Source organism: Globicephala melas, chromosome 12 (assembly GCF_963455315.2).
Source record: "Globicephala melas chromosome 12, mGloMel1.2, whole genome shotgun sequence".
Classification (NCBI taxonomy): domain Eukaryota; kingdom Metazoa; phylum Chordata; class Mammalia; order Artiodactyla; family Delphinidae; genus Globicephala; species Globicephala melas.
Window position 1 is genome coordinate 36,260,858 of NC_083325.1, and position 24,166 is coordinate 36,285,023.

The following is a 24,166-nucleotide window of genomic DNA, read 5'->3' on the forward strand; positions in this document are numbered from 1 at the left end:
CCCAAGGAGATGGTGTTGAAATATTATTAAAGTTTATCTTCCTTTCTTTTTACTTTTGAATAGCCTCCTCTTAGACAATGAACGCTGGAAGCAAGCTGATGTTCCCGCAGAATTTCAGGATCTTGTTGATTCTATAGCAGATGGAAAGATTGCTTTACCTGAAAAAAAATCAGGGGGTATGTGTACTCTTTCACACACTCTCTTTCAATTTTATATTGTTTGTTCATTTTTTAGGAGTGCTTAATATTTCTTTAATTGATAGTGCCTCTTGGGAAGCTTAGAACTAACACTCCCAGCTTAGTAAGTAGTTGATTGGAAAACTATGTGGTAATTTTTAATAATAATTTCAGATATTTATTGAGTATTAACCATATCCAGACACTGGACCAAGTGCTTTACATGCATTACTCCAGTTTACCCTGACAACAACCTATAATAAAGATACTATTGTTACCTTGTTTAATAGTGAGGAGGCATGAGGCTTCCAGGGGTTAAGGAATTTGGTACAAATAAAGATCTGGGATTTGAAACCAACTTTATATAATTTCATAGTTATGTTCTTAACCACTGTACTGTATTGTTTAGAGACATGTATTCTTTTATTGGACACTAGTATGCTTCTACTATGTGTCAAATGTTGAGACATAGGTAAGAGGTATAATTTTACTTTAAAAGGTCTAAGTCTGATGAAAAATGTATTTATTATCAATCACAAGTAATGTAGTAGTGATATGATAGAGAAAACCAAAATATAAAGAACTGTAGAATAAGAAAACTATGAAGGAGACTACAAAGGAAGGGCAGAGAGGTAGGACAATCCAGAAAAACACAGAAGTTAAAAAATTAGAGTTTCAAGAAGATTTTCATTTGTATCAAATGTCAATTGGGTCTCTTATGAAAGACATGCAGTGGCTAGAGATATTTTTGTATATCAGTTAAAGTGGAGTTGTCATGGGTTAATAATATAAACTTGGGCTTCCCTGGTGGCGCAGTGGTTGAGAGTCCGCCTGCCAATGCAGAGGACATGTGTTCGTGCCCCGGTCCGGGAAGATCCCACATGCTGTGGAGCGGCTGGGCCCGTGAGCCATGGCCGCTGAGCCTGCGTGTCCAGAGCCTGTGCTCCGCAACAGGAGAGGCCACAACAGTGAGAGGCCCGCGTACTGCCAAAAATAAATAAATAAAATAATAATAATAATATAAACTTATGTACAACTCATCCTGTAATGCCAGATTTGAAATTATGAAGTTTTGAATAATTTTTAAAGTGTTTTTTGTTGTTGTTTTTAATAAATTTTTATTTATTTATTTATTTATTTATGGCTGTGTTGGGTCTTCGTTGCTGAGCACAGGCTTTCTCTAGTTGCAGCAAGTGGGGGCTACTCTTCATTGTGGTGTGCAGGCATCTCATTGTGGTAGCTTCTCTTGTTGCAGAGCACTAGCTCTAGGCACGTGGGCTTCAGTAGTTGTGGCTCGCGGGCTCTAGAGAGCAGGCTCAGTAGCTGTGGTGCACAGGCTTAGTTGCTCCGCGGCATGTGGGATCTTCCTGGACTAGTGCTCCAACCAGTGTCCCCTGCAATGGCAGGTGGATTCTTAACCAATGTACCATCAGGGTAGTCCATATACCCTGCTTTTGTCTTTTGTTTTCCTCTGAGAAAGAAGAAAGGATATGCTATTAGAAATCCATTAACATTTTACTAGTTCATGCACAGTTAAGGATCCTTGGTTATTATTCATGCATCCATCATCTATTTATTGAGTTACTAGCTACTTAGCTACGCATTGGGGAGATGAAGTTTCATGGATAGCAGTTAATATTAATTTGGTGCTTACCTGATACTAGACAGTTTTTTCTAAGCACTTTACATTGTTATCTCATTTACAGATCCATGAGCTAGACACTGTTAGTATTCCCATTTAAAAAATATGGAAACTGAGGCACAAAGAGGTTAAGCAACATGCCTAAGGTTACCTGGCTAGGAAGTGGTAGAGCTGGGATCCAACTGCAGGCAGACTGACTTTAGGGCCCTTCCTCTTAACTACTGTGCTAAGCCATTTCTCTGCAGTATTGAGAATTGGTTAAGACACAACCCCTGTCCTCAAAAAACTCAATCTGACATACAGAGTGAATTGTGATTAGAAATTATATCACACTGAATTTCTTTCCTTGAAAGAGATGACGAAGTAGATATTTAATGTCTTAGAACAAAAGGATTTGAAGCTTAGGGAAGCATGATGACTTACTTGCGCATGGTAATCTGTTTAATTTGGCTGATTCAGGGCAGTAATCCAGTCCACTGTTCTTTTCACCTCAATATGCTGAATTTTGTTTTTTAATGATAAGAAATACCACATGCTGAAAATAAAGTAACTTTTGGATTAAAATCTTGAAAAGTAATACATAATCTCTCCATTGAATTTAGGAATTAAATTGTACTCTAAGGGTTATAATAAAGAAAAGATAACCAGTTGAAATGCTAGTTCTGCCTTTCCCAACTAATAACATTCTTTTTCCTTTACTTCTTATCGATCATCTGCCATGTGCCAGACCTAGAGGATAGCCAGTTAATAAGCATTATCTCTTTCAGTAACAACACTGAAAGGTAGATATTGTTGTCCATGTCTAATGGATACGGATATTGAGATTCAAAAGAAGTAATTGGCCTAGTCTTGCATCCAGTAATTGGCAGTACTGGAATTCAAATCCAGATTTCTCTGATTCCAAATGCAGTATACTTTATTTACTTTGTGCTGAATTGTTTCCCAAGAAGTAGATTTATTTGCAGAAATGAGATAGTTTCAGGCCCTGAATAGGAACTTTTTCAGTTTTTTCCAGTTTAAATTTTTTATCCAATATTTTGTTTCATCTTTTACCCATGTCTCTTTATTCGCTTTACTCTCTAGCTACAGAAGAAAGGAAACCAGCTGAAGTTCTCATTGTCGAGGGACAACAGTATGCTGTTGTTGGGTGAGTGACACGTTTTTCTTCATTAGTTGAATCAAGTATTTAAAACATAGGTCTTTTAGCTACCCCTTGATGTGAATTGGAAATTTTGGATTAATAATTGTAAATCTTACAAAGAATTTTAAAGAAATTTTATGGATTCCTTTTTATTTTTCTATATTTTGTAGTATTCTGTATCCATTAGGACTACACTGGCTTAACAAAAAAAGGGGTTGGTTGATTTTTCTCATGTAACAAGAACCTAGAGGTACATAATCCAAGGGTGCTATAGTGGCTCCATGATGTTATAAGTGTCTCAAGCTCTTTCATTTTTTCCTGCAACTTTTTTAGTGTGTAGTATACAGCATAGTAGTTGAAGTTGTGAGTCAGACTGCTTAGGTTTGAGTCCCAGCAGCTCTGTTACTTTGTGGCCTTAGGCAAGTTACTCTGTGCGCCTCAGTTTCCTTATTTATAAAACAAAATGTGGACAATAGTACTATACTTAGAATTATTGTGAAATTAAACAGGTAATTCATGTAAAGAATCTAGCACAGTTCTAGTACCTAACAAGAAGTTGATAGTTGTTGGTAGTTATTTCCATTATCATCATTTGTCATTAGGTCTTTTACCAAAAACAGTATTTCAAATTCAAGTTAACTAAGAAAAATATAAATTCCAGTGTTGTTTGTCTAGTACTATATGCCTTTTATTAAATAGGTAGTTAAGATAGTATCTTCACATACTTTAATTTTAATAACACTTCATAGTTTAAATATTTTCATATATATGATCTCATTTGATCTCTACAACCATGTTGTACAATAGACATTTCAGGGATTATTGTTCCCTTTCTACAGTTAAGAGAATTGGAGCTTAGAAGTTTAAGTAGTTAATATAAAATTACCCAAATGGAGCCAGAATTAGAATAAAAATCTAGCTCCCAATATCTATACCAGAATTCTTTTTCACTTCTTTGTTTCTTGTCACTAAGTAAGTCTTTTCTGAAACAGCCATCCCTTCCAGGAAGAATGAATGATCCTCTCTTTGTAACTCTCTGTGCCTCTCTCATGGCACTTTCTGGTTAGTCTCTGAATTCCTCAAAGATGGGGATCATATCTTACCACTTTAATTTTTCTTAGCACCTAATAAGCACTCAAATAGTGTGTATAGAATTTATGCTTTTTCTCAACCTGTATATTATCCAAAACTCTGAAGTGCACCCATTGTAAGGTAAAGCTTCCATTCCTTTCTTCTCTGGAGTTCTTTTCCATTTCTGGTGGGACAGAGCTTTTTTCAACCTCCCTATAATCTTAGTCCTTCAATCTAATCATGATTTCTTTCCTTAACTACCCGTTGCAGTTGACCCTCTATATCCATGGGTTCCACATCCAACCAACCAGGGTGCAGAACCCGTGGATATAGAGGGAAGACTTTACTACGCCATTTTATATAAAGGACTTGAGCATGCGTGGTTTTTGGTATCCACGTGATGTCCTGGAACCAATCCCCTGTGGATACTGAGGAAGGACTGTGTCTTATTACTCTTCCCTTGCTTGATGGAAATGGTCCCCTCTAGCTATCTGGCTTTCTTGCTCTTTAGGCAAAGAGGCTTCTGCCAAAAAACGGAACTTCCTGGCTAAAGATGGAGTATTGTATCTTCAGAGAGAAAATTACAAAAGATAAGCAATGGACTCCTGCCCAGTAAAGCAGACTCTAGAACTATGCATGGAGAGTAATATATGGTCTGACAATTAAGCTGTTATAAAGGCTAGATACTCTTCTTCTTGAATCACTGCTCTGTTCAGACTTTCATAAAACATTAGTTTACATGGATCACTCATTTCTGAGGATCTCATTGAATTTAGATGTGCTGTAATGAATGGCTCTTTCTCCCTTAGTTTCAACCTTATTTAACCTCCCAGTAGTGCCTCTTTTCAGCTTATGACATGTCCTGATAATGAGCTGATAACTTTCTCATCTTTGGAGAAGCTTTTGAGATTTACCAATAAACTTCTTAGAAGGTATATTGTTCTTAGAAGCCACAGTTTATCTTTCATCTCACTAAGAAAATCTAGACTAGGTTCCCTTCATTAATTCAGCATTTATGAGGACCTACTACATAATCAGAAACACTGGTTAAGCTTTTTTCAGTGTTTCTAAATTGGCCAAGGAATGGGATACCTGCCTTATGGAAGAGACTTATCTTAGTATGACTGTCACACAGAGAGTGATGTGCTCACAACACAAAATTTAAGGAGGTACCCTTTCTCAGTGTCATGCAAGTTATTACCTTGCAATTGCACAACCCTGAAATTGAGTGCCTCCTTAATTTTACACTCTAGGATTTTCTGTTGCCTTACCCTAAGTCCCTACTCTGTTGCACTTATAGGTAAAATACATAATTTAACAGTTACCAAGATCAATATTGATTTTTATATGCCAAATCAGTTTGATTTTTCTTGTTTTGAGTGTCTACTGGGTCATCTTTCTTTTTTTGTAGAACCGTATTGCTGTTGATAAGAATTATCCTTGAATATTGCCAGTGTGTGGATAATATCCCATCTGTTACTACTGACTTGCTCACTCGTCTATCAGATTTATTGAAGGTGTGTATGATTTCACTCCTATGGAAAAAATAGTTGGAAGAAGTAATTCATTAGGGCGTGAGTAATCTTCCAACTCTAAGACATTTCGAGGTTAAGCTATCTTTAAGACATTAATTTTGTGACATTTGATTGTGGTTGAACACAACATGTTATTTGAAGGAGGCCACCTGCTTCCTTCTCACTCCACATTTAGTGATTCCTCATTACACCCATAGAGTTGTTAATGATATCGGAGACAGGAGATGATTTGTTCGTTAGGTGCTGAACATGACTGAGGCCACTTAGGTCAAAAAACCTGGACTGGTTTCAAATGTGCATGGAAGGAATTCACTGAACTTTACAAAATTCATCTCACTAAGGTTAGAGATTTTTCTTAAATCATTATTTCAGAACCATTGATGTAAAATGAAACTGTGGTGATACTGTTATTCAGCCATTTCATATTAACATATTTTAAACTGCTAGCCTAGAGAAAAGGCTTTATTTTTTTCAAATACCTAATCTATCAATTAATTCTGTCCCAAAATTAAGTTGTCATATTTTAGTCCAGAAAGATTTTGTTACCCTTTCGAAAGTAGGACTATCCAATTAGAATAACCGAAACAACTAGTTTTGTGAATGCCAATTAAAGATTAATTTCTGAACAACTGATTTTTAGAATATTTCAACTTTTTCCCTACCAGACTGTAAATATTATCATTTGGGAACACCCTTTGCCTTTTTTTTTTTTTTTTTTTTTTTTTTGTCATTACATAAACAGATCCTAATTGCTCCTAGTAGAAAAACTCATTTGGTCCTTCAATGAGAGGAAAGAGGAATGTATTTTTAGAATTAACACATTGCCAGCATATAAAGAATAGTTTTTAGTAAATTGTTGGGTTTTTTTTTTCTTCCTTTGTTAGTACTTCAATTCAAGAAGTTGCCAGTTAGTTCTTGGAGCTGGTGCACTGCAAGTTGTTGGACTAAAAACAATAACTACAAAAAATTTGGGTATGGATTTTTGCATTTAATTCACATGCTGAGGCATTACAGTGATGTCACTATACTTATGTTTCATTATACCTGATGTTTTTATGCCTCTAACTAAAGCCTCTAAAAGTAGCAATGTCACTTTCTTATGTATTGCCATAACTGAAAAGTAACTTCTGGAGAAATGTTATGAGGAATTTTCACTCCAATAAATATAAGTTACTAGAAAGTTGCACTACTGTAAAAAAAATGTTAAAATGTAATATGTATGAAGTACGTATGTATATATGGGGTGAAAGGTATCTGAATGTCAGAAGAGAATCAGTTGTCCCATTAGCTTCCTCATGCCAATACTACTCACAACTTGAGTCCATTGGAAAAGCAGCATAATTCATTACATCATTCAGTACCAACTGATTTTCTTAAACAAAAAATATGAAATATGTTGCTTTCTGTTACTGTGTTCTTCATTTATGTAATAAACTGGGGTCTGTATAAAATTAATTGATACCTTTTACATAATTTGATAGGTAATTAAATACCTTAAATATCAGCTAATACCTTTTTTTTTCTCCACGATATGTCTACCTCCCGGATCTTCAGCTCTTTCTTCACGCTGTTTGCAGTTAATCGTGCACTACATTCCTGTGATCAGGGCTCATTTTGAAGCTCGACTGCAGCCTAAGCAGTATAGTATGCTTAGGCATTTTGATCATATCACTAAGGTACCTTTCCATGTATTTTCTACTGGAGTTTCATAAATTTAACTCCATAATTGTTAAGTATTTTAGATGTGTCCCAGGGACTTTAAAATATAACGTTATTTCTCATTACAGGACTACCATGACCACATAGCTGAAATATCAGCTAAGCTTGTAGCGATAATGGATAGCTTATTTGACAAGCTGTTATCTAAGGTAATAATTTACGGAAATTATTAGGCTTTGCTTGAAAGCGTTGTGACTTTTCACAGTTGTCTAACAAATCAAAATTGTTCCGGGTTTAGGGAAAAACTCAAATGTTCAGATCACCCAAATAGGTGATATTCATTTCCTAAGGAACTTGGGGGTAGGGGTGGGGGAAGATGATTTCAAGGATGATAGAAACCCTATATAGAAGTAATTTTATATTAGCTGCATTGAAAATTATGTATCTTCAAAGCGTATTTTAGTCTGAAAGCCTTCCAGAGACAGAATTGAGAAAATAAACATTAAATTATTTGTAGTAAAGTGTTATTTTATTTTCCAGGCCAAGAAGGCAGAGCCTGAGGTGCTCTCTTATTTCCGTCATAGATATTCAATTTCAGTACTTGTTTCTTATTTGCTTCCCATTCCACATAGGTCATTAAAAGGAGAACTGTTTTCCAAAAAATTCTTAATTGCACTGGGAGGGTATCTTCAGAAAAATGTCACTTAATCAGCCCTAGTCACTTTTGCCCTATCCCTCACTCTTTCCTTTCCCTAAATTATTCAGTACATGTCTTAGAGAGAAAGCAGAAATCTCATACCTTGAAAGTTTGAAGGTTTATTTAGTTTATACTTTTGCCCCAGAGTATTTTTAGAGTAATCTTATAAAGCAAGACCCTTTGATATGCTTTTCCTTCTACTTGGATCCTTCAGATTCTGAGATGGCAAGAGCAGCAGGCACATAAAAATTATAAAAAGGCAAGATAAAGTGGTGCCCATTCACACCCAAATCTTTGAAGTTGACAGTGAGAAGGAGTGATTGGAAAATAAGATTGCATTTGTTTAATGTTAAGTTCTCAAACATTTTGATCATAGGACCCCCTTTACATTCTTAAGAATAATTGAGGACCCCAAAGAGCTTTTTTTATGCAAATATACTTATCAGTAAGTACCATATTAGAAATTAAAACTAAAAAAAAATTTAAAACACAAGAATACATAAACACACATTTGATTAGCCTTCAGAATGACATCACAGGTCATCTAAAAATCCCCACCATTCAATCATGAGAGACCGCAAGTGAATAATACTAATCTTATTATTATTATGAAAATGGTTTTTACCTCACATATTCCCTGAAAGAGCCTCTGACTCCCAGGTGTTCCCACACCACACTTTGAGAACCTCTGACGTAGTTAGTTTATAGTATAGATGTTTTATGCTTTTCTTTTAAGAAGCTTAAGGAATTTATAGTTATGTGCAAACATACCTATGTTATGTTATGCCTTCTAAGTTTCTAGTTTTGGATGGAGAAAAATTATTGGTTAGAAATTCTCTTTTTTCTTCATGGTTGCCAAGTACAAGCTAAATGCAAAAGCAGTTCTATTCCACCAGTTTCCTTTTTGATACATGACATTCTTCTGTGTACCAAAAGTCAATGAATAATGCACTGTGACCCTCAAGAAGTTTATCATCTAACAAGGCAGAGGACTTAACACCTAATAATGTAGAGTAAGGTAAATGTTAAATAGTGAAACTAGAAATAAGCTGGGGAATAAATGAAGCAAAACCAAAAAAGTGCTGGTACTCTTAAAACCTTGACTTTTTTCTATCATGTTGGTCATCCAAAGTCTATGAACAAGAATTGGGACTATGGCTAGACTTTTTCCTGTGACAATTCATTGCATTCTTTTTTCTCTCTTTCTTTCTTTTTGGTAAAGAAAAATAAAGAAAATTATTTAATGAGCTTCCCATATATTTATCACCTATATTTAACAGTCATTAACATTTTTCTTTTTTTGCTAAAATATTTTATAGTTAATTTGAGGCACTGTAATATTTCATCCCTAAATACTTGGGTGTATATTTCTAAAAACTAGGGAGGGGATACTTTTTTATATAATCACACTACTATATCACACCTAACAAAATTACATATTGCATTTGGTTATTATGTCTCTTAACTCTTTTATAAATTTCAAACACCTCCCTCCCCATTTTTTATGTCATTTTTTTAATGTCAAGAGTGTGCCTAGACGTTTGCAACTTAGCGTTTTCTCTGCTACCTTCCTCACTGATGACTTTTCCTGTTACCCTGACATGTTACATTTTCCCTGTATTATCAAGTCTCTCTTTACCACTCCCTGCCCTACTTGCTTCCATGGGTTGCCCAGGAGTTTGGCCCTGTTTTTAATTCACACCAAAATAGCAGACAGTGTTTGATTTGGGTTAGTCTCTCAATTTTTAGCTTTTCATTTTCTTATCAGGAATTTTAATTTGGGGAAAGAAGAATAACACAGTAATAAAATATATGCTGATTATAAGAAGCTAATAAACAAGGGTACCTTTCCTTGGGTAGAGTGAAACATTAACATCTAATTGTACTACTGGCTAGACTAATGTCCAGCCACCATTCATTCATTCATTGAGTTAAATCGTGTTAGGTTAACAGTGATACACAAGGGTGAAGAAGCCTTTGATCTTGTCCTCATATAGTAAAATATCTAGTAGGATAATTATATCAATAACTATAACAGGAGGTAGATTAAAGTATCATAAGTAGGGAATCGGTTCAGTGCTATTGGAGCTTTTAATGTTTTGAAAGAGATGGTTGTTAGCTGGGGAGGGAGATCTGGGAAAGCTTTATGGATGAGGCATGCATATAAGTTTTGATTTTAAAGATAGATACAATTAGAGCAAATGAAGTTGAGGCGAAGAGATACTCTGAGTTAACAGCATGAACAGACATGTTGGTAGGAATCCTAAGAAGGAAGTTTAGTGTTGGGTTTTGGAGTCAGGTAGACCTAAATTCAAATTCCATTGTTTGTCACACATTAGTCACTGAAGAACCTTGGGCAAATTATTAATCTCCTTAAGCCTCGGTTCCTATCTCTAAATGAGGATAATAATAAAGCCTCATAAACTTGTAGTGAAGATTTATGAGATAATATATGTGGAGCACTTTTCTTTTATCATGTATCTGACTATAGCCAGTTCCAATAAATGTTGACTGCTAATGCTTTTGCTGTTGTTATTAATAATAACAAAGGTAAGTAATTCCATTTAGCTAATGTATTAGGGTGGGTAAACCCAGGAGTGGGAGATATGTTGGAAAGATAGTGGAAAGCTTTGACTATCAGTGGAAAGCTAAGCAATTTAAGGCAAGTTTATGGAGGTATAATTTACATTCAGTAAAATTCATCCTTTCTAAGTATATAATTTGATGGATGTTAACATGTATATGTAGTAGAACTACCACAATCAAGATATAGAACAATTCCATCACTGTTGGCATTTTTGCAGTTAATCCTTTTCCCGACATCCCCAAACCATGACAACCACTGATCTGATTTTCTTCCATATAGTTTTGCCTTTTCCAGAATATCCTATAAATGGAATTATACAGAATGTAACCTTTTGTCCTAGGTTCCTTTCATTTAGCCCAACGCTTTTGAAATTCATGGATGTTATAGCAGGTGTTAATGGCTTGTTCATTGTTATTATAGAGTGATATCGATTGTATGGATGTACTACTATTTGTTTATCCATTCATCAATTGATAGATGTTTGGGTTTTCTCCAGTTTCTGGCTGTTATGAATAATGCCACTATATACATTCATGGGCACATCTTTGTGTGGACATGTGTTTTCATTTCTTTTGTGTAAATACCTTGGAATATATTGATGGTGGCATGGAAATGTAAGACTGCCAAATTATTTTCCAAAGTGACTATACAATTTTATATTCTACTTGTGATGTACAAGAGCTCTAGGTACTCTTTATCTTCACCAGCACTTTCTATTGTCTCTCTGTTTTTTAATGTTAGTCTTCTAGTAGGTCTGTATTGAGTGATATCTCATTGTGGTTTTAATTTATATAATGACGAACATGTTGAGTATCTTTTCATGTGTTAGTTTGCCATCCATACTTTTTCTCTGGAAAAATGTTCAAATTTTTTTTGCTCATTTTAAAAATTGGGTTATCTTCTTATTGAGTTTTAAGAGTTCTTTAAGAAAAGAGTTCTTTATATATCCTAGATACAAGTCCTTTATCAAGTAAGTATTTTCTCCCAGTCTATGGCTTACCTTTTCATTTTCTTAAGTGTCTTAAAAAGAGCAATTTTTAACTTTGGTGAACTCCGGTTTATCAGTTTTTTCTTTTATTATTCATGCTTCTTGTGTCTTATCCCAATAACTTTTTGTCACCCAAGTTACAAAGATAATTTCCAGTGTTTTCTTCTAGAAGCACTATTGTTTTAGGTTTTATATATAAGTCCATGATCCATTTTTAGTTGATTTTTTTATATAGTGTGGAATAAAGAAGTACAGTATCAAGTTTAAGTGATTGAAGAAACGTGTGGTGAAGGTCAGATGGAAAGGATAGTATCTTGAGGGAAAGCAGTGATGAAGGAAGGTTTTGGGGGTGTGCTAGTTTCCTGGGGCTGCCATAACAGATTCCCACAGACTGAGTGGCTTATAACACAAAAATTTATTCTCTTGTAGTTCTGGAGGATAGAATGTCCCTAGACCATGCTCCCTCTGAAGGCTCTAAGAATCCTTCCCTGCCCCTTTCTAGCTTCAGGTGCTTGCTATCAGTTGTTGGCATTACTTGGCTTGTAGATGCATCACTTCAATCTCTGCCTCTGTCTTCACGTGGTCATCTTCCCTCTGTGTGTCTCTGTGTCTAAATTTCCCTCTCCTTTCTTTTATAAAAACACCAGTCAGTGGATTTAGGACCCACTCTAATCCACTATGACCTTATGAAGCTCTAAGTGAACATGAATTTGGAGAAGATATTATTCAACCCAGGACAGGGGGACAGTTAAGATAAGGGGATATTACCACAGTAGGATACTAAAATAAAAAAGACAATAACAAGTGTTGGTGAGGATATGGAGAAATTGGAACCCTTATAGGCTGCTGGGTGGGATTGTAAAGTGGTACAGCCACTGTGGAAAACATTTTGACATTTCCTCAAAAGGTTGAACATGGAGTTACCATATGATCCAGTAATTCCACTTCTGGGTATATACCCAAGAGAATTGATAACATTTGTCTACACAGAAATCTGTACATGAATGTTCATGGCATTATTATTCATAATAGCCAAAAAGTAGAAATAACCCAAATGTCCGTTAATTGCTGATTGGATAAACTATGGTATATTCATGCAATCATCATGCAGCCATAAAAAAGATGAGGTACTGACACATGCTGCAACATGGATGAACCTTGAAAGCATGCTAAGTGAAAGAAGCCAGTCACAAAAAGCCACAGATTGTATGATTCCATTTCTAGAGAGTAGTAGTTGCCAGGGGCTGAGGGGAGGGGGGAACGGGGTGTGCCTGCTAATGGGTATGGGGTTTCTTCTTGGGGTGATGAAAATGTTTGGGAATTAGTTGTGATGGTTGTATAAGAGTTTACTAAAAAAAGTTAATTGTACACTTTAAAGGGGTGAATTTTATGGTATGTGAATTATATCTTAAAGCTGTTATTAATAAAAAAGATAAGGGGATGTTTGATATAACTCTAAGCTGAAGAGAGACACACCCTTGAGTGGTCACGACTTTGCTTGGTCCAGTCACACGGTGACTTCCACATGGTTCTGCTGCAGCAGTATATTGGAACTCATCATTTTAATAAACTATATAAGATTAGTGCATCTAAAATATAATTATTTAGCCCAAATTTGTCTTATAAATGAAAATGATATATAATTTAAGCTGTGAATTCTAAAATGTGGGCTAAAAGGTGATTATCTAAATCATATCAGTATACTGTTCCAGACGTAAGAACAGTAAGTGAATTTACCTAATTTAAAGTTTTCCGTATAGATCATTGAAAAAGTCTTCTCTTTATTATTATTATTACTATTTTAAATTTATTTATTTTATTTATTATTTTTGGCTACATTGGGTCTTCATTGCTACGCTCAGGCTTTCTCTAGTTGTGGCGAGCAGGGGCTACTCTTCGTTGTGGTGCACGGGCTTCTCATTGTGGTGGCTCCTCTTATTGCCAGGCATGGGCTCTAGGCGTGCGGGCTTCAGTAGTTGTGGCTCATGGACTCTAGAGCGCAGGCTCAGTAGTTGTGGTGCACAGGCTGCTCCATGGCATGTGGGATCTTCCCGGACCAGGGCTCAAACCTGTGTCCCCTGCATTGGCAGGCGGAGTCTTAACCAGTGTGCCACCAGGGAAGCCTGAAAAAGTCTTCTCTTAACCTTAGGGTAAATATGATTACTATATTGGCCCACCTACCAAGAAAAAGAACATTTTAATTCTACCAGTTATATTGATTTCAGATATGATCATGTTGAACACATTCTTAAAATCATGTTTAAAAAATAATCTGTTAATTTGGAGGGCCTACTTTAATGATTCATTATCGTATATTAAGCCACAATAGTAGCTAACATTTTTTGAGTACCTACTTGGTATCAAGCACTGGTTTGAGTTCTTATGAGCCATCTTTTAAAATCCTCCCAGCATGCCCTTTGAGATATAGAGAAATATCTCACCCAATATAGAGAAGTAACTCACCCCATCTCACATAGCTAAGAATTTTAAGAGTTGGGATTTGAACCCAAGCAGTCCATCTTAAGAAGGGAAGCCACCTATGTTCTTAGCCACTATATTATGCTGGTTCTCTCAAAATAGATTAAGCTTTTTAATGAAAAGTTTTTGAGATTTGCATGAGTAGCACAGATCACAGTTGAAGAGTTAGATGTGTAGGGGCAGAAAATATATGTTTTAGGGAACAGTGGGGACAATATGCAATCCAGAGGACATGAATATAATTCTCATTATTTTTCCCTGCCAGTATGAAGTGAAAGCTCCCGTTCCTTCTGCCTGTTTCAGGAATATTTGTAAGCAAATGGCAAAAATGCATGAAGCTATATTTGATCTCCTTCCAGAAGAACAAACACAAGTAAGTAGTAATTCCTAAAACTATTATATATAACATAATATGCATGCAGAATTGGAGTGTTTTTATTATGTACTTTTGGCACAGTTAAGCTTAGTTTGTATTCCAGTATGATTATTGTTATTTTTTCCAGTTGTTATATTGACTTGATTTCAAAGTGCTCCTTGCCCTGACAGGCCAGAGCAATAGTAGCTTTGCTGTGTAGTCAGCCATTCTAAAAAGCAGATTTTCATTTGTTCATTGGGTCATCAGAGGTCCCAGATTCTACTGACATCATTTATTACATTATTAGTTTGAAAATCAGGATTAGCATTTATCAGTGAATAGTAGAATATGTTACTCACTGTGATTATAATCCAAATTGGATAGGGGAGGAATTAGTGATGGACTTAATAATGAGATGACATATAAAGTAACTCAATCAATATGCCTTAACATTAATATTTGTTAGATCAGCATAAGTGATGTGTAGTAGGCACAGATCAGGAAAAATAGCAAAATGGGTAGTCTTTGGCACCTCTTACTTTTGAAGTATCCACCCTCTGTCTCTACTGTTTTCCCTACACTATTACCAGAGTTCTCTTCACTTTTCGGTGACATTCCTACCCGTGACTTCCCTCGATTCCCTCTCCTAGTACTTTAAAGTTTCCAGTACTTCTTTTCTTCTGGTCTTCTTTACCCACCTTAGATTGTTCCCTTTATACCAGGTGATCTCATTCAAGTCTAATTGTAGAATGATATGTTATAATTAGTACAAAACTAGTTGTTACATGACTAATGATCTTAGTTTTCACTGGGATTTTTGCTATTTAGACAAGTTTCTTATCAATATTTCAGTTTGTCTTGAATTGGTTGAGTGCTTGGAAATGGTATTTGGGAGCAGAGAGTAGCTTTTTCAGTGTCTCTTCCCTGCTCTTGCGCCTGCTGGTCTCCTTTCCCATGCCACCTCAGACTTCCATCCTATACTAGCTATTACCATTTTTTCATGTTTCCCTAAGTTTTCATTAATCATACCATCTTTATGATTAAATATCATCCAGTGCCTTTGGGGCTCTCTGAGGACTGAGGAGGAGGCTTGAGATGTGGAGCACCCACTAGGGTCTCTTCTTCCTTTCTCAGTCTTCCTAGCCAAGCCATCCTTTTCATTCCACATGTAAGATCCCCCACCTCTGACATTCTGACCTTCTGGATTTGCCATTTGAGTTCTAATTCTAGAACAAGGCTTAGCCAGGTCCAGGAGCTGGGTATATAGGTATTTCATGTATTTTTATCTGCATCATCATTTAAAGGGAACTCTTGTCAAGCTGGGCACAAATTATAGATTTATGTCATTATTGTCACTTGAGTACGAGTAATTCCATAAAACTTTTCCATAGATGACTTTATATATTTTTTCCCATGGGAAATATATTTCACAAAATTGTTTCCATAGATTAATTGTATATAATTTCAGGTCAGGCATTTCCCAAAGAAGTATTGCATTAAAAATCTGCATGTGAAGCAATAAAATACTTCCAAGTAATTGGGAAGGATAACGGTAGCCTTGCCTTTACCATTGTGACTTTTTTCTCTATCAAGTTCCTAGTTAATATCAATACATTGCAGAATTCGCCGTCTCTTTTTATTCTTTTCACCTGTATGGTTGATCCCATTTACACATGCCAGAGGATTTCTACTAAGGGGCAAAAGGCAGTGATAAGTCATATCACTAAAATAAGTACTACTGAAAAGAGCAAAAAGAGCTTTTATCCAACTAAGGAGACAAACTATACTGAAATAGCAATTAAATACTTTCAGAGGAGCATTTTAAAAGTATATGCCAAAGCAAAAGGTTTTTAAAATTTTTCTGCAAATAATAGTGATTACTTACTTACGTCTTCTATGTCAATAGAGCTTTAAGAAACTGAGTTTTCTTTCTTTTCCAGATGTTATTTTTAAGAATTAATGCAAGTTACAAACTCCACTTGAAAAAGCAATTGTCTCACTTAAATGTGATAAATGATGGAGGACCTCAAAATGGGTATGTTTTCAATATGTTTTTACCCCGTACTCCCATATTGAACTGTTTGATTGGTTTTTATTCATTATGCTGTCCTTTTCCACTATAATCTTGCCAGGGCCCCAGACTGTAAAATCAGCAGACTTTTGCCTTTTTTTCCCTCTGTGGAGGTGATGTATATCTATATCTATATCTATCTATCTGTGTTAAAGTGTTTTATAGATGGTGAATTAGTTAACTGACCTTATATGTCCATTTTGAGGCAGTGTACATTAGTAGCACCTCCTTAAGTCACCCAGTAGTCTTCACCTATCCAGACAGAACTCAAAGTCCTACTTTGTATGACTGTGAGAAAGTCACTTAACCTTTGTGCCTTATTTATCAAATGAGAACCATAAAATCTGCCTTAATTCCTTCACAGGGTTACAAAAAATAAGTGTATACATATTTTATTGTAAGCCGTTGAACAAATTATATGTATTATTGGCGAAATAGATTTAGAATCAGAAAACGGGTTAAGTTCTGCCACTTACTAGCTCTATAACTGGGCAAATCACTTACCCTGGGTCTTAATATTCTTAGATTTTAAAATAGGGATGATAAAAAGTCCTGTCACAGAATTTTTGTTAAGAGCAATGTAGATAAAGATATGGATTTAAAGATTATACAAAGTGCAAAGCGCTGATCATGTAGGTACACCTTTATATGATTTCTGTAGTGTGTTACCTGTTCCATGGATTTTTAAGAGTAGAATATTTTGTTCCCTTTTAAAGGAATTTTAGGCTTAAGTTTCAAACTTATAGGAACAAATATAAAAAACATCTTTTGGAGTCAGAAGTTGGCCCTACCCTTAAAAAGAAAAGAAGTACAGCTGGCCCTTGAGCAAGAGGGGGATGGGGTGGGGGTTGGAGGTGCCGACCCTCCAGCAGTTGACAATCTGAGTATAACTTAGGGAGCTGGCCCTCCATATACAGGGCTCCTCTGTATCAACAATTCCACGTCCACAGATTCAACCAGCTGCAGATCATGTAATGCTCTAGTATTTACTGTTTTTAAAAATCTGCGTATAAGTGAACCCACGCAGTTCAAACCTGTGTTGTTGGAGAGTACAATGAATTGATTTTGCACAAAACAATTTGGAAGCTTCAAACTGCTGAATTTGTCAGCCAGGCTGAATTTAAGAGTTTTATGCAAAAATCTGATTCTCTTTTGATTATTACCTGGTTCTTTTTTTTTTTTTAAAGATTTATTTTCAGAAATTTCAAAGCCACAGAAAAGTTCAAAGACAGTATAACAAATATCAAATACCTCTCAGAAACTATTCATAAAAAGCTAATTAAAGGCCCATTACACTCATACTTTTCTACTTTTATTCACGTAACTAAATCTCGCAGGTTGGTTTTTCTCAGACCAGTAGTTCTGAAGCATCCAAGTTAATTCATCACCTATTATTTTCTTTGTTAATAAAGCTATTTGGGGGTTGGTACCACCTTAGAGATCTTTGTTGTCACATACTTTTAAAGACACTAATACTGTGTAAGTCAAACTATGTCTTTGAGCGATCACTTGAAAGATAGAATTCCCTGAAAATTTCTCTCTAGACTCTAGCCAAAGACATAATAAACTACCTGCTTAAAAGGAACTTTTGTTCCTGAAATGGCTCTAAAATTTTACCTTTTTTTTTTTCGAGGTGAAATTCACATAACATAAAATCAACCATTTTATAGTTAACCATTCAGTGGTCCTTAGTGCCTTCGCAGCCACCACCTGGGTGCAACTGCCAGCCCTGTCTAGTTCCAAATATTTTACTACCACAAGAGGAAATCCCAGACCCATTAAGCAGTTGCTCCCTATTCCTTCTTCTCCCCCGTCCTGCACTTTTTTTTAATGTGATTTTTTTCTCTATTTTAAGATATTTTTAAAATAGAGAGACATATGGAGAATATTTATATTCCTGTTACTTAGAATTGATCATTATTAACATTTGTCATTTTCACTTGGAAAAAAAAATGTTCATCATTTTTTTTAAAAATGGCATTCCAAATGGAGCTTAAGTACCCCTTGACCCCATCTCCAGTCCTTTGCTCTTTCCTCCAGCCCTTAGGCAATGTTTCTAGTAAATCTGATCTATATCCTTTAAGTCCTTCTCATTTATTGTCTCTTTATCTAAAAAAAAAAATGTGGAGCTGTTTTATGAATTTAATTTACTTACATGGTATATTGTACATATGCTGCTTGCTTTTTTCCACTCAACATTGTTTATGTTGATATATAGAAATTGTCCATTTTTGATTGCTTTATTGCATTCTCCCACATGAATCAACCATATTTAATGTTTCCATTTCACCTGGTGATCGATTTTAGGTCATTACTTTCTTCCATTACAATCATGCCACAGTGAAGATCTTTCCTTATACATGTGTAATGGTGTGATCATTTCTTTAGGGTAGGTACATAGAAGTGGATCACATGTACATTTTCACTCTACTAGGTTTTGCCAGAATTTTCTCCAAAGTGGCTATACCAAGTTTATATGCCCACCTTTATTCCACATCTTGCCAACATTTGCTGTTAGATTTTTTAAATTGTTGCCAGTCTAATGGGATACAGTGGTATTTTGTTTTGATTTGCATTTCCTAATGTTTGTCATCTTTTCACGTATTTGTCATTCAGGTGTTCTCATCTGTGACTTTTCATATTCTTCACCCATTTTTTATCTTGGGTATTATCTTTTTCTTGCTGATTTTAGATTTTTGCATATGACCTCAAACTGATCCTTCATTGGTTATATATATTGCAAATATCTGCTTTTCTTTTACGTTCTTTTATCAAATATTTTCAACTTTGATGTAAAATATATATTTTCTATGTACTGTCTTGTATAGACTGTAAATAGTTGACTTGATATTTTAAAATGGAGATTTCTGTTAATTTCATTTAATTTTTCATGTGGGAGTCTTGCCTTAAGACTTTGTTCTTTTTTGAGCCATTGCTGTCAGTTTCAGCATACTTACTAATTTAGACTCTTTATGGATTTTAAAGCACCTTGACCCAGATGAGTTTCAAACAAAAATATGGTCCTTACTGAATTCCGCCATGTGACAAAAGCTGAAACATTAAGTACATAAGTATGAATGTATTTATAAATTAGACTCGTACATATATTAAGGGTGCTTAAAATACCTTTGCCCCCTTGTGGTCCAGCAATCCAGAACTTACATGCTCTTTAAAGTATCAAAGCTGCATTTCCTCTTCTTTTACAAACTACTAAATCAAGATCTCCTATTTGTTTCTCCATGGGCCAAATCTGTCAACGTACACGTCTAATCAGACCAGTCCCTACTTTTTGTGTGTGGAGTTTTGGTATCTGTTTATCATCTGAGCATTCTTTCCAGGAGTGTTTTTTCAAGGATAGGGATTAATGTGACAGCTAAATACTTAAAAGTATAATTCTTTTTGTCAAGTATTGTTACATCATCAATAGCAAGTTTTGTATCCAGCAGTACTTAACACATGAGTCCCAGCCTTCATTTAACTTCTTAGGATGGCATTCAGGAAACCTTGTCTGTCTTTTCCTTGAGTTCAACAGTCATATACATGTATACTCTATTCTACTGACAGCTGATCAAAAAAAAAAAAGTTTAACTTGTTATTTTTCTCTATTTCATACTGTTCTAAGATAAATTTATTTTATTGGGCAGAATTAATTATGAAACAGTCCAACCTGCATTGGTTTATTCCTTTTCAAAACAACACTGTTGAAAGAGAGAACATTAAATGATCTAACTATAAGATAGTAGGAATCATGCTGAGAGAAATATATTGACATTTGGTCCAAATTTTAAATCATAGTCTAGCAGCTAGGATAGGACTCAGATTACTCTGTGAGCATTGCTACTTTATTTGAAAAGAAAACATGAGATTAAAAATAATTTTCTTTCCAATGTTTAGGTTGGTCACAGCAGATGTAGCTTTTTACACTGGAAATCTTCAAGCCTTAAAAGGCCTTAAAGATTTGGACCTAAATATGGCCGAGATCTGGGAACAGAAAAGGTGATGACATACTGGAAAACTGGGTAGTTCATTTTACCATGGGATGTGTATGTTTGTGATGAAAATATGGATGCCTGTGATTCAAGAACTGAACCTGGAACCCAAAGTGAACTGGGGTTGGGGAAGGGGAAAGGGAAAGTATCAGTGTTGGGAAACTGGGATTCACTGGGATCTACAAGGAATGCCATTTGTGTGCTTCCTTCAGTGAGGAGTAACTGATCAGGTGTCTATAATATTTTTCATTCTCTCTGGCAACAGACTCAGGTTTCTTTGGACCAAATCCAAAAGAACACATAGCTGTAACACAGCTGTAGTTGACTAGGATGCTCTGTATACTTTATATTAAAAAATGCTTTGCATTTCTTCCAGTGCAATGAAATTCATATGGTGTCCCACCTTATTTAATGATGGTACAATTTAAAATATTAAAATCTTACTCAACCTCTGTAGAAAGTTTTCTCTATGAAAGTAAAGCTGTTTGGAAAATTATTTTTTTACAGATCTTTCTATAAAAATAAACATCTTTTGATTGCTTGGATTTAGGAATTCAGTTTTTGTTTTAGTGACCAATGTCAAGTTTCAGGCTTTGTGTGTCACATATTTAATCTGTCATCATCACCACTGTATGTCAACTGCTTAAAGCCTTCCAGAATAGTCTAAATACTTGAAAGACTGATCATAAGTAATAATTAAAGAGTAAGATTTTGGTGTTCATTTATGCAACTACTAATTTAAATACTTTTCAGATGTGGTGTATGAAAGCCTGCAGTTTAACAGCTGTATTTTTATAAAAGTATCTATGCAGGGTTGGGGTGTTTTTCCTTTTTATTTCTAGCAGAGGTAAGAATACATTTTCTTATATTCTGCCTACTTATCTAAATGTTAAAATGAGATCTCCTCATAACATTGAAGTATGTCCCCTGCCTTGGGTTCTTATTTGTAAGTAACTTTCAATGTGTATATGAACAAAGACCAGGGAGAAACAGAACTGTTAAAATATAGGCTGCTGTGTTGGGGCCAGAAATATAAGGTGATGAGTAAGTTATTTAAAAAGACTTTTATAACACCTACCTTCAAAATTAGAATCAGCAGCACTCTATAAATGAAAGTGCCTGTGCCTCACTTCACACCAGGAATCTTGCCTAACCCTGTCAGAGTGCCTAACCTTGTGGTGATTATGTACAATGAAATAGTCTTATTTTGTGCTCTTTGTTTTCCTAAGAGGAATTCTTTCCTTTATCATTATTACAGAGGTATGTCATTGGTTCTTAAACTGTCTAAAATAAAGCTGTAAAGAATTACCAGACTTTAAAAGACAACTTTTTTTTTTTATAGTAACAGTAAACTTATTAAACAGGCAGCTTACTCAAAAACACGTATGGAAGAATTGGAAAATGTAATTGATTCTTAGAGAAAAGCTGAAATTCAAACTACCAGCAGACCTGATTTGGGTTATTCAAGAACATTTTTCAGTAACAACAAGCAAGCTTCAACAAGTGAAGCTTCAAGGAAAGGTAACTTTTTATAACGTTATACCCCACCCCGCTATACTAGAGAACAAGGATGTGAAAGAAATGCCCTACCTCTACCCACCCCACCCCCTTCAGCTGGGAAAAGAAACACCACTTTGTTTCAATAAATGGAGAGTCTATGGAGAGCATGGCAGGCATCCCAGCTTTAGAACTGGATGAAAGATATTAAATACCTTCAAGTTTAATTCCTGTGGAAATAATGATGTGGTTAAGATTCTCAGAAATGCAAAAACTGGATTTGTTAGGTAACTGGCTAGTGAGTACTTCAGTGTTCCAAGAGCGAGTCTTCCAACTGACAGAGTAACTGTTCAGCAAGAGTAAACCATTTTTCTTCACCATTTCATAAAGTTAGTTAGCATTGAAATGTATAAGTGTATACATGATTGCTTCACAGCTTTATTTTTAAAACCACAAACAGTTCGAAGTGACCATCACTGAGGCCTCTGTTAAAAGATTTTCCAGCAGAGCTACCCCAGTTTTAAGATTAAACAATATTGCACTTTAAGATGAATTTAACTTTCAGGATCTTCTTCAAAAAGAAAAGTACTGCTTCCACCAGTGCTTTTCACAGACTAAAAGCATACCGCAGAAAACTCAACTTAAAAATTAACACTGCATGATACAGTAACATAGTAAAGTACCTGCCTATTTTATAATCCTAGAGAACATTTCATTGTAAGAAACTGTTTAACCCATAATTAGTATAAAGTGCACAATATTTTTCATTCAGTGGTCCAAGATACGAAGGTTCCCAGATACAATCTTGTTCTCTAATACTGCTCCAGGTGGGATGTCAATTCGGTCACCATGATTTGCGATGATGATAACCGTTCCCTAAGTGACAGGAAAAACAAAAAACAAGAGTATACTTGCAAGTGCAGCTGAAAATGCAATTGATTTTCTTACAATTATCAAGTTTATGTAGAACTTCACCTACAATGGAGTAAGTGTATTTATAAACAATATTACACATGAAAAACAAATAACACATTAAGGAAAACTGTAATGTGTCCTGTCACAATACTGGCGGTAGCTGTGGTACCATCTCTGATAAGGAGGCAAGGAATCTAGCAGTGGGAAGCAGGCCAGCGCCACAGAATAGCGGGCCCTTTCCAAGAACTACTTGCAAGGCCACCAGCATTATCTACCTTCGTAAACTGAAAGGTGCTTGGTTTATATTTACATACAGGTGTGGGTTTTTTTGTTTTTTGGGTTTTTTTGAGAACAGTTCAATGATTTATATTTCATGTCTTAAGTAAAACTGTTTAGATGAAGCAGTATCAGCAATAATTATATATATGTTGTTTTGTTTTTTTCCCAAGATCTGTAAGTAGCTTTAATAGGAAGAACACCTGAAATCTAGGTATGGAAGTTTTAAAAAACATTTGATTAGGAAAAAACTGTTGAATCTTTGGTTCTGAGCTTTAATACTCATACCCATAGTCCTTCCTATTTCTTATGCTAGGCTGGAATGATACTCATCAAAGTATCCAAGCACTACAGTAATGTGAATGAACATCATACTGATAACAACAGATTAACAAGAATAGATTATAATCAGTATAAATGAAGCTGTCATTTTTTTCTACTTTCATTCAGATTCAAATAGTCATCTTTTAGTTAACTAATGCTAATTTATCAGTGATTCTATTTTAAATATTGTCATATTTCAATAAAATAGTACCAATTCAATTATTTAATAGTGTTTGCTTTCCATTTGAATGCTATACTCCACAAAATGCCTATACACAATTATATTTTAACTATGTTGTATATTTATGGAAAACAGTATTAATACTAAATATTGTAGTAAGCTATTTCATTTTTAAAATGCATATCTTATAAACAATCTGGTACAACCTAGGAAGTATTCCTTAAAGGTAAATTTAGGACTAGAAAATGAAACCTGTCTTGTAAAGCTATAAGAACTGTAATTTTCATCGTAACCACACACCTTTAATGAAACATTCTTGCCAAATGTTACATCTCCTGAAACTGTGAGGTGATCCAATTCAAGCATATCTGGTATACTTTCAAATCTCCTTAGATAATCCTGAACCTGAAGGAAAAGTGTAAACATAAAAACTGTTTCAAAAATGGGTTAACAGAAAAACAGGGATTAAATTAACAAGATAGTTTGCTTGAACTGTAAAACATTCTATTTATGTCCAAGCTCAGGCCTTCTACGGGAGGAACCCTGTTTATTAAGCACTCACTGTGTGTTCAGTGAGAATTTAC

General features: G+C 35.1%; 2 protein-coding genes across 8 annotated transcripts in view; one reads left to right on the forward strand and one right to left on the reverse strand.

The window, feature by feature from the left end:
* Positions 1 to 20,934, forward strand: part of VPS54 (VPS54 subunit of GARP complex) — a 92,666-nt gene extending 71,732 nt beyond the window's left edge. For all 4 annotated transcript variants that reach the window (XM_030877369.3, XM_030877370.3, XM_060309937.1 and 1 more), the window contains exons 15-23: positions 64 to 176; positions 2,902 to 2,965; positions 5,442 to 5,547; positions 6,450 to 6,537; positions 7,120 to 7,241; positions 7,353 to 7,433; positions 14,240 to 14,347; positions 16,270 to 16,364; positions 20,295 to 20,934. In XM_030877369.3, coding sequence (XP_030733229.1) covers positions 64 to 176; positions 2,902 to 2,965; positions 5,442 to 5,547; positions 6,450 to 6,537; positions 7,120 to 7,241; positions 7,353 to 7,433; positions 14,240 to 14,347; positions 16,270 to 16,364; positions 20,295 to 20,400 — 883 coding nt within the window. In that variant the 3' untranslated portion in view covers positions 20,401 to 20,934. The remainder of the gene's footprint in view (positions 1 to 63; positions 177 to 2,901; positions 2,966 to 5,441; positions 5,548 to 6,449; positions 6,538 to 7,119; positions 7,242 to 7,352; positions 7,434 to 14,239; positions 14,348 to 16,269; positions 16,365 to 20,294) is intronic.
* Positions 20,935 to 22,086: 1,152 nt separating this feature from the next.
* UGP2 (UDP-glucose pyrophosphorylase 2) overlaps positions 22,087 to 24,166 on the reverse strand; it is a 54,753-nt gene continuing 52,673 nt past the window's right edge. For all 4 annotated transcript variants that reach the window (XM_030877372.3, XM_030877374.2, XM_060309939.2 and 1 more), the window contains exons 9-10: positions 23,883 to 23,987; positions 22,087 to 22,762 (exon numbers count right to left, since the gene is read on the reverse strand). In XM_030877372.3, the coding sequence (XP_030733232.3) occupies positions 22,655 to 22,762; positions 23,883 to 23,987 (213 nt within the window). In that variant the 3' untranslated portion in view covers positions 22,087 to 22,654. The remainder of the gene's footprint in view (positions 22,763 to 23,882; positions 23,988 to 24,166) is intronic.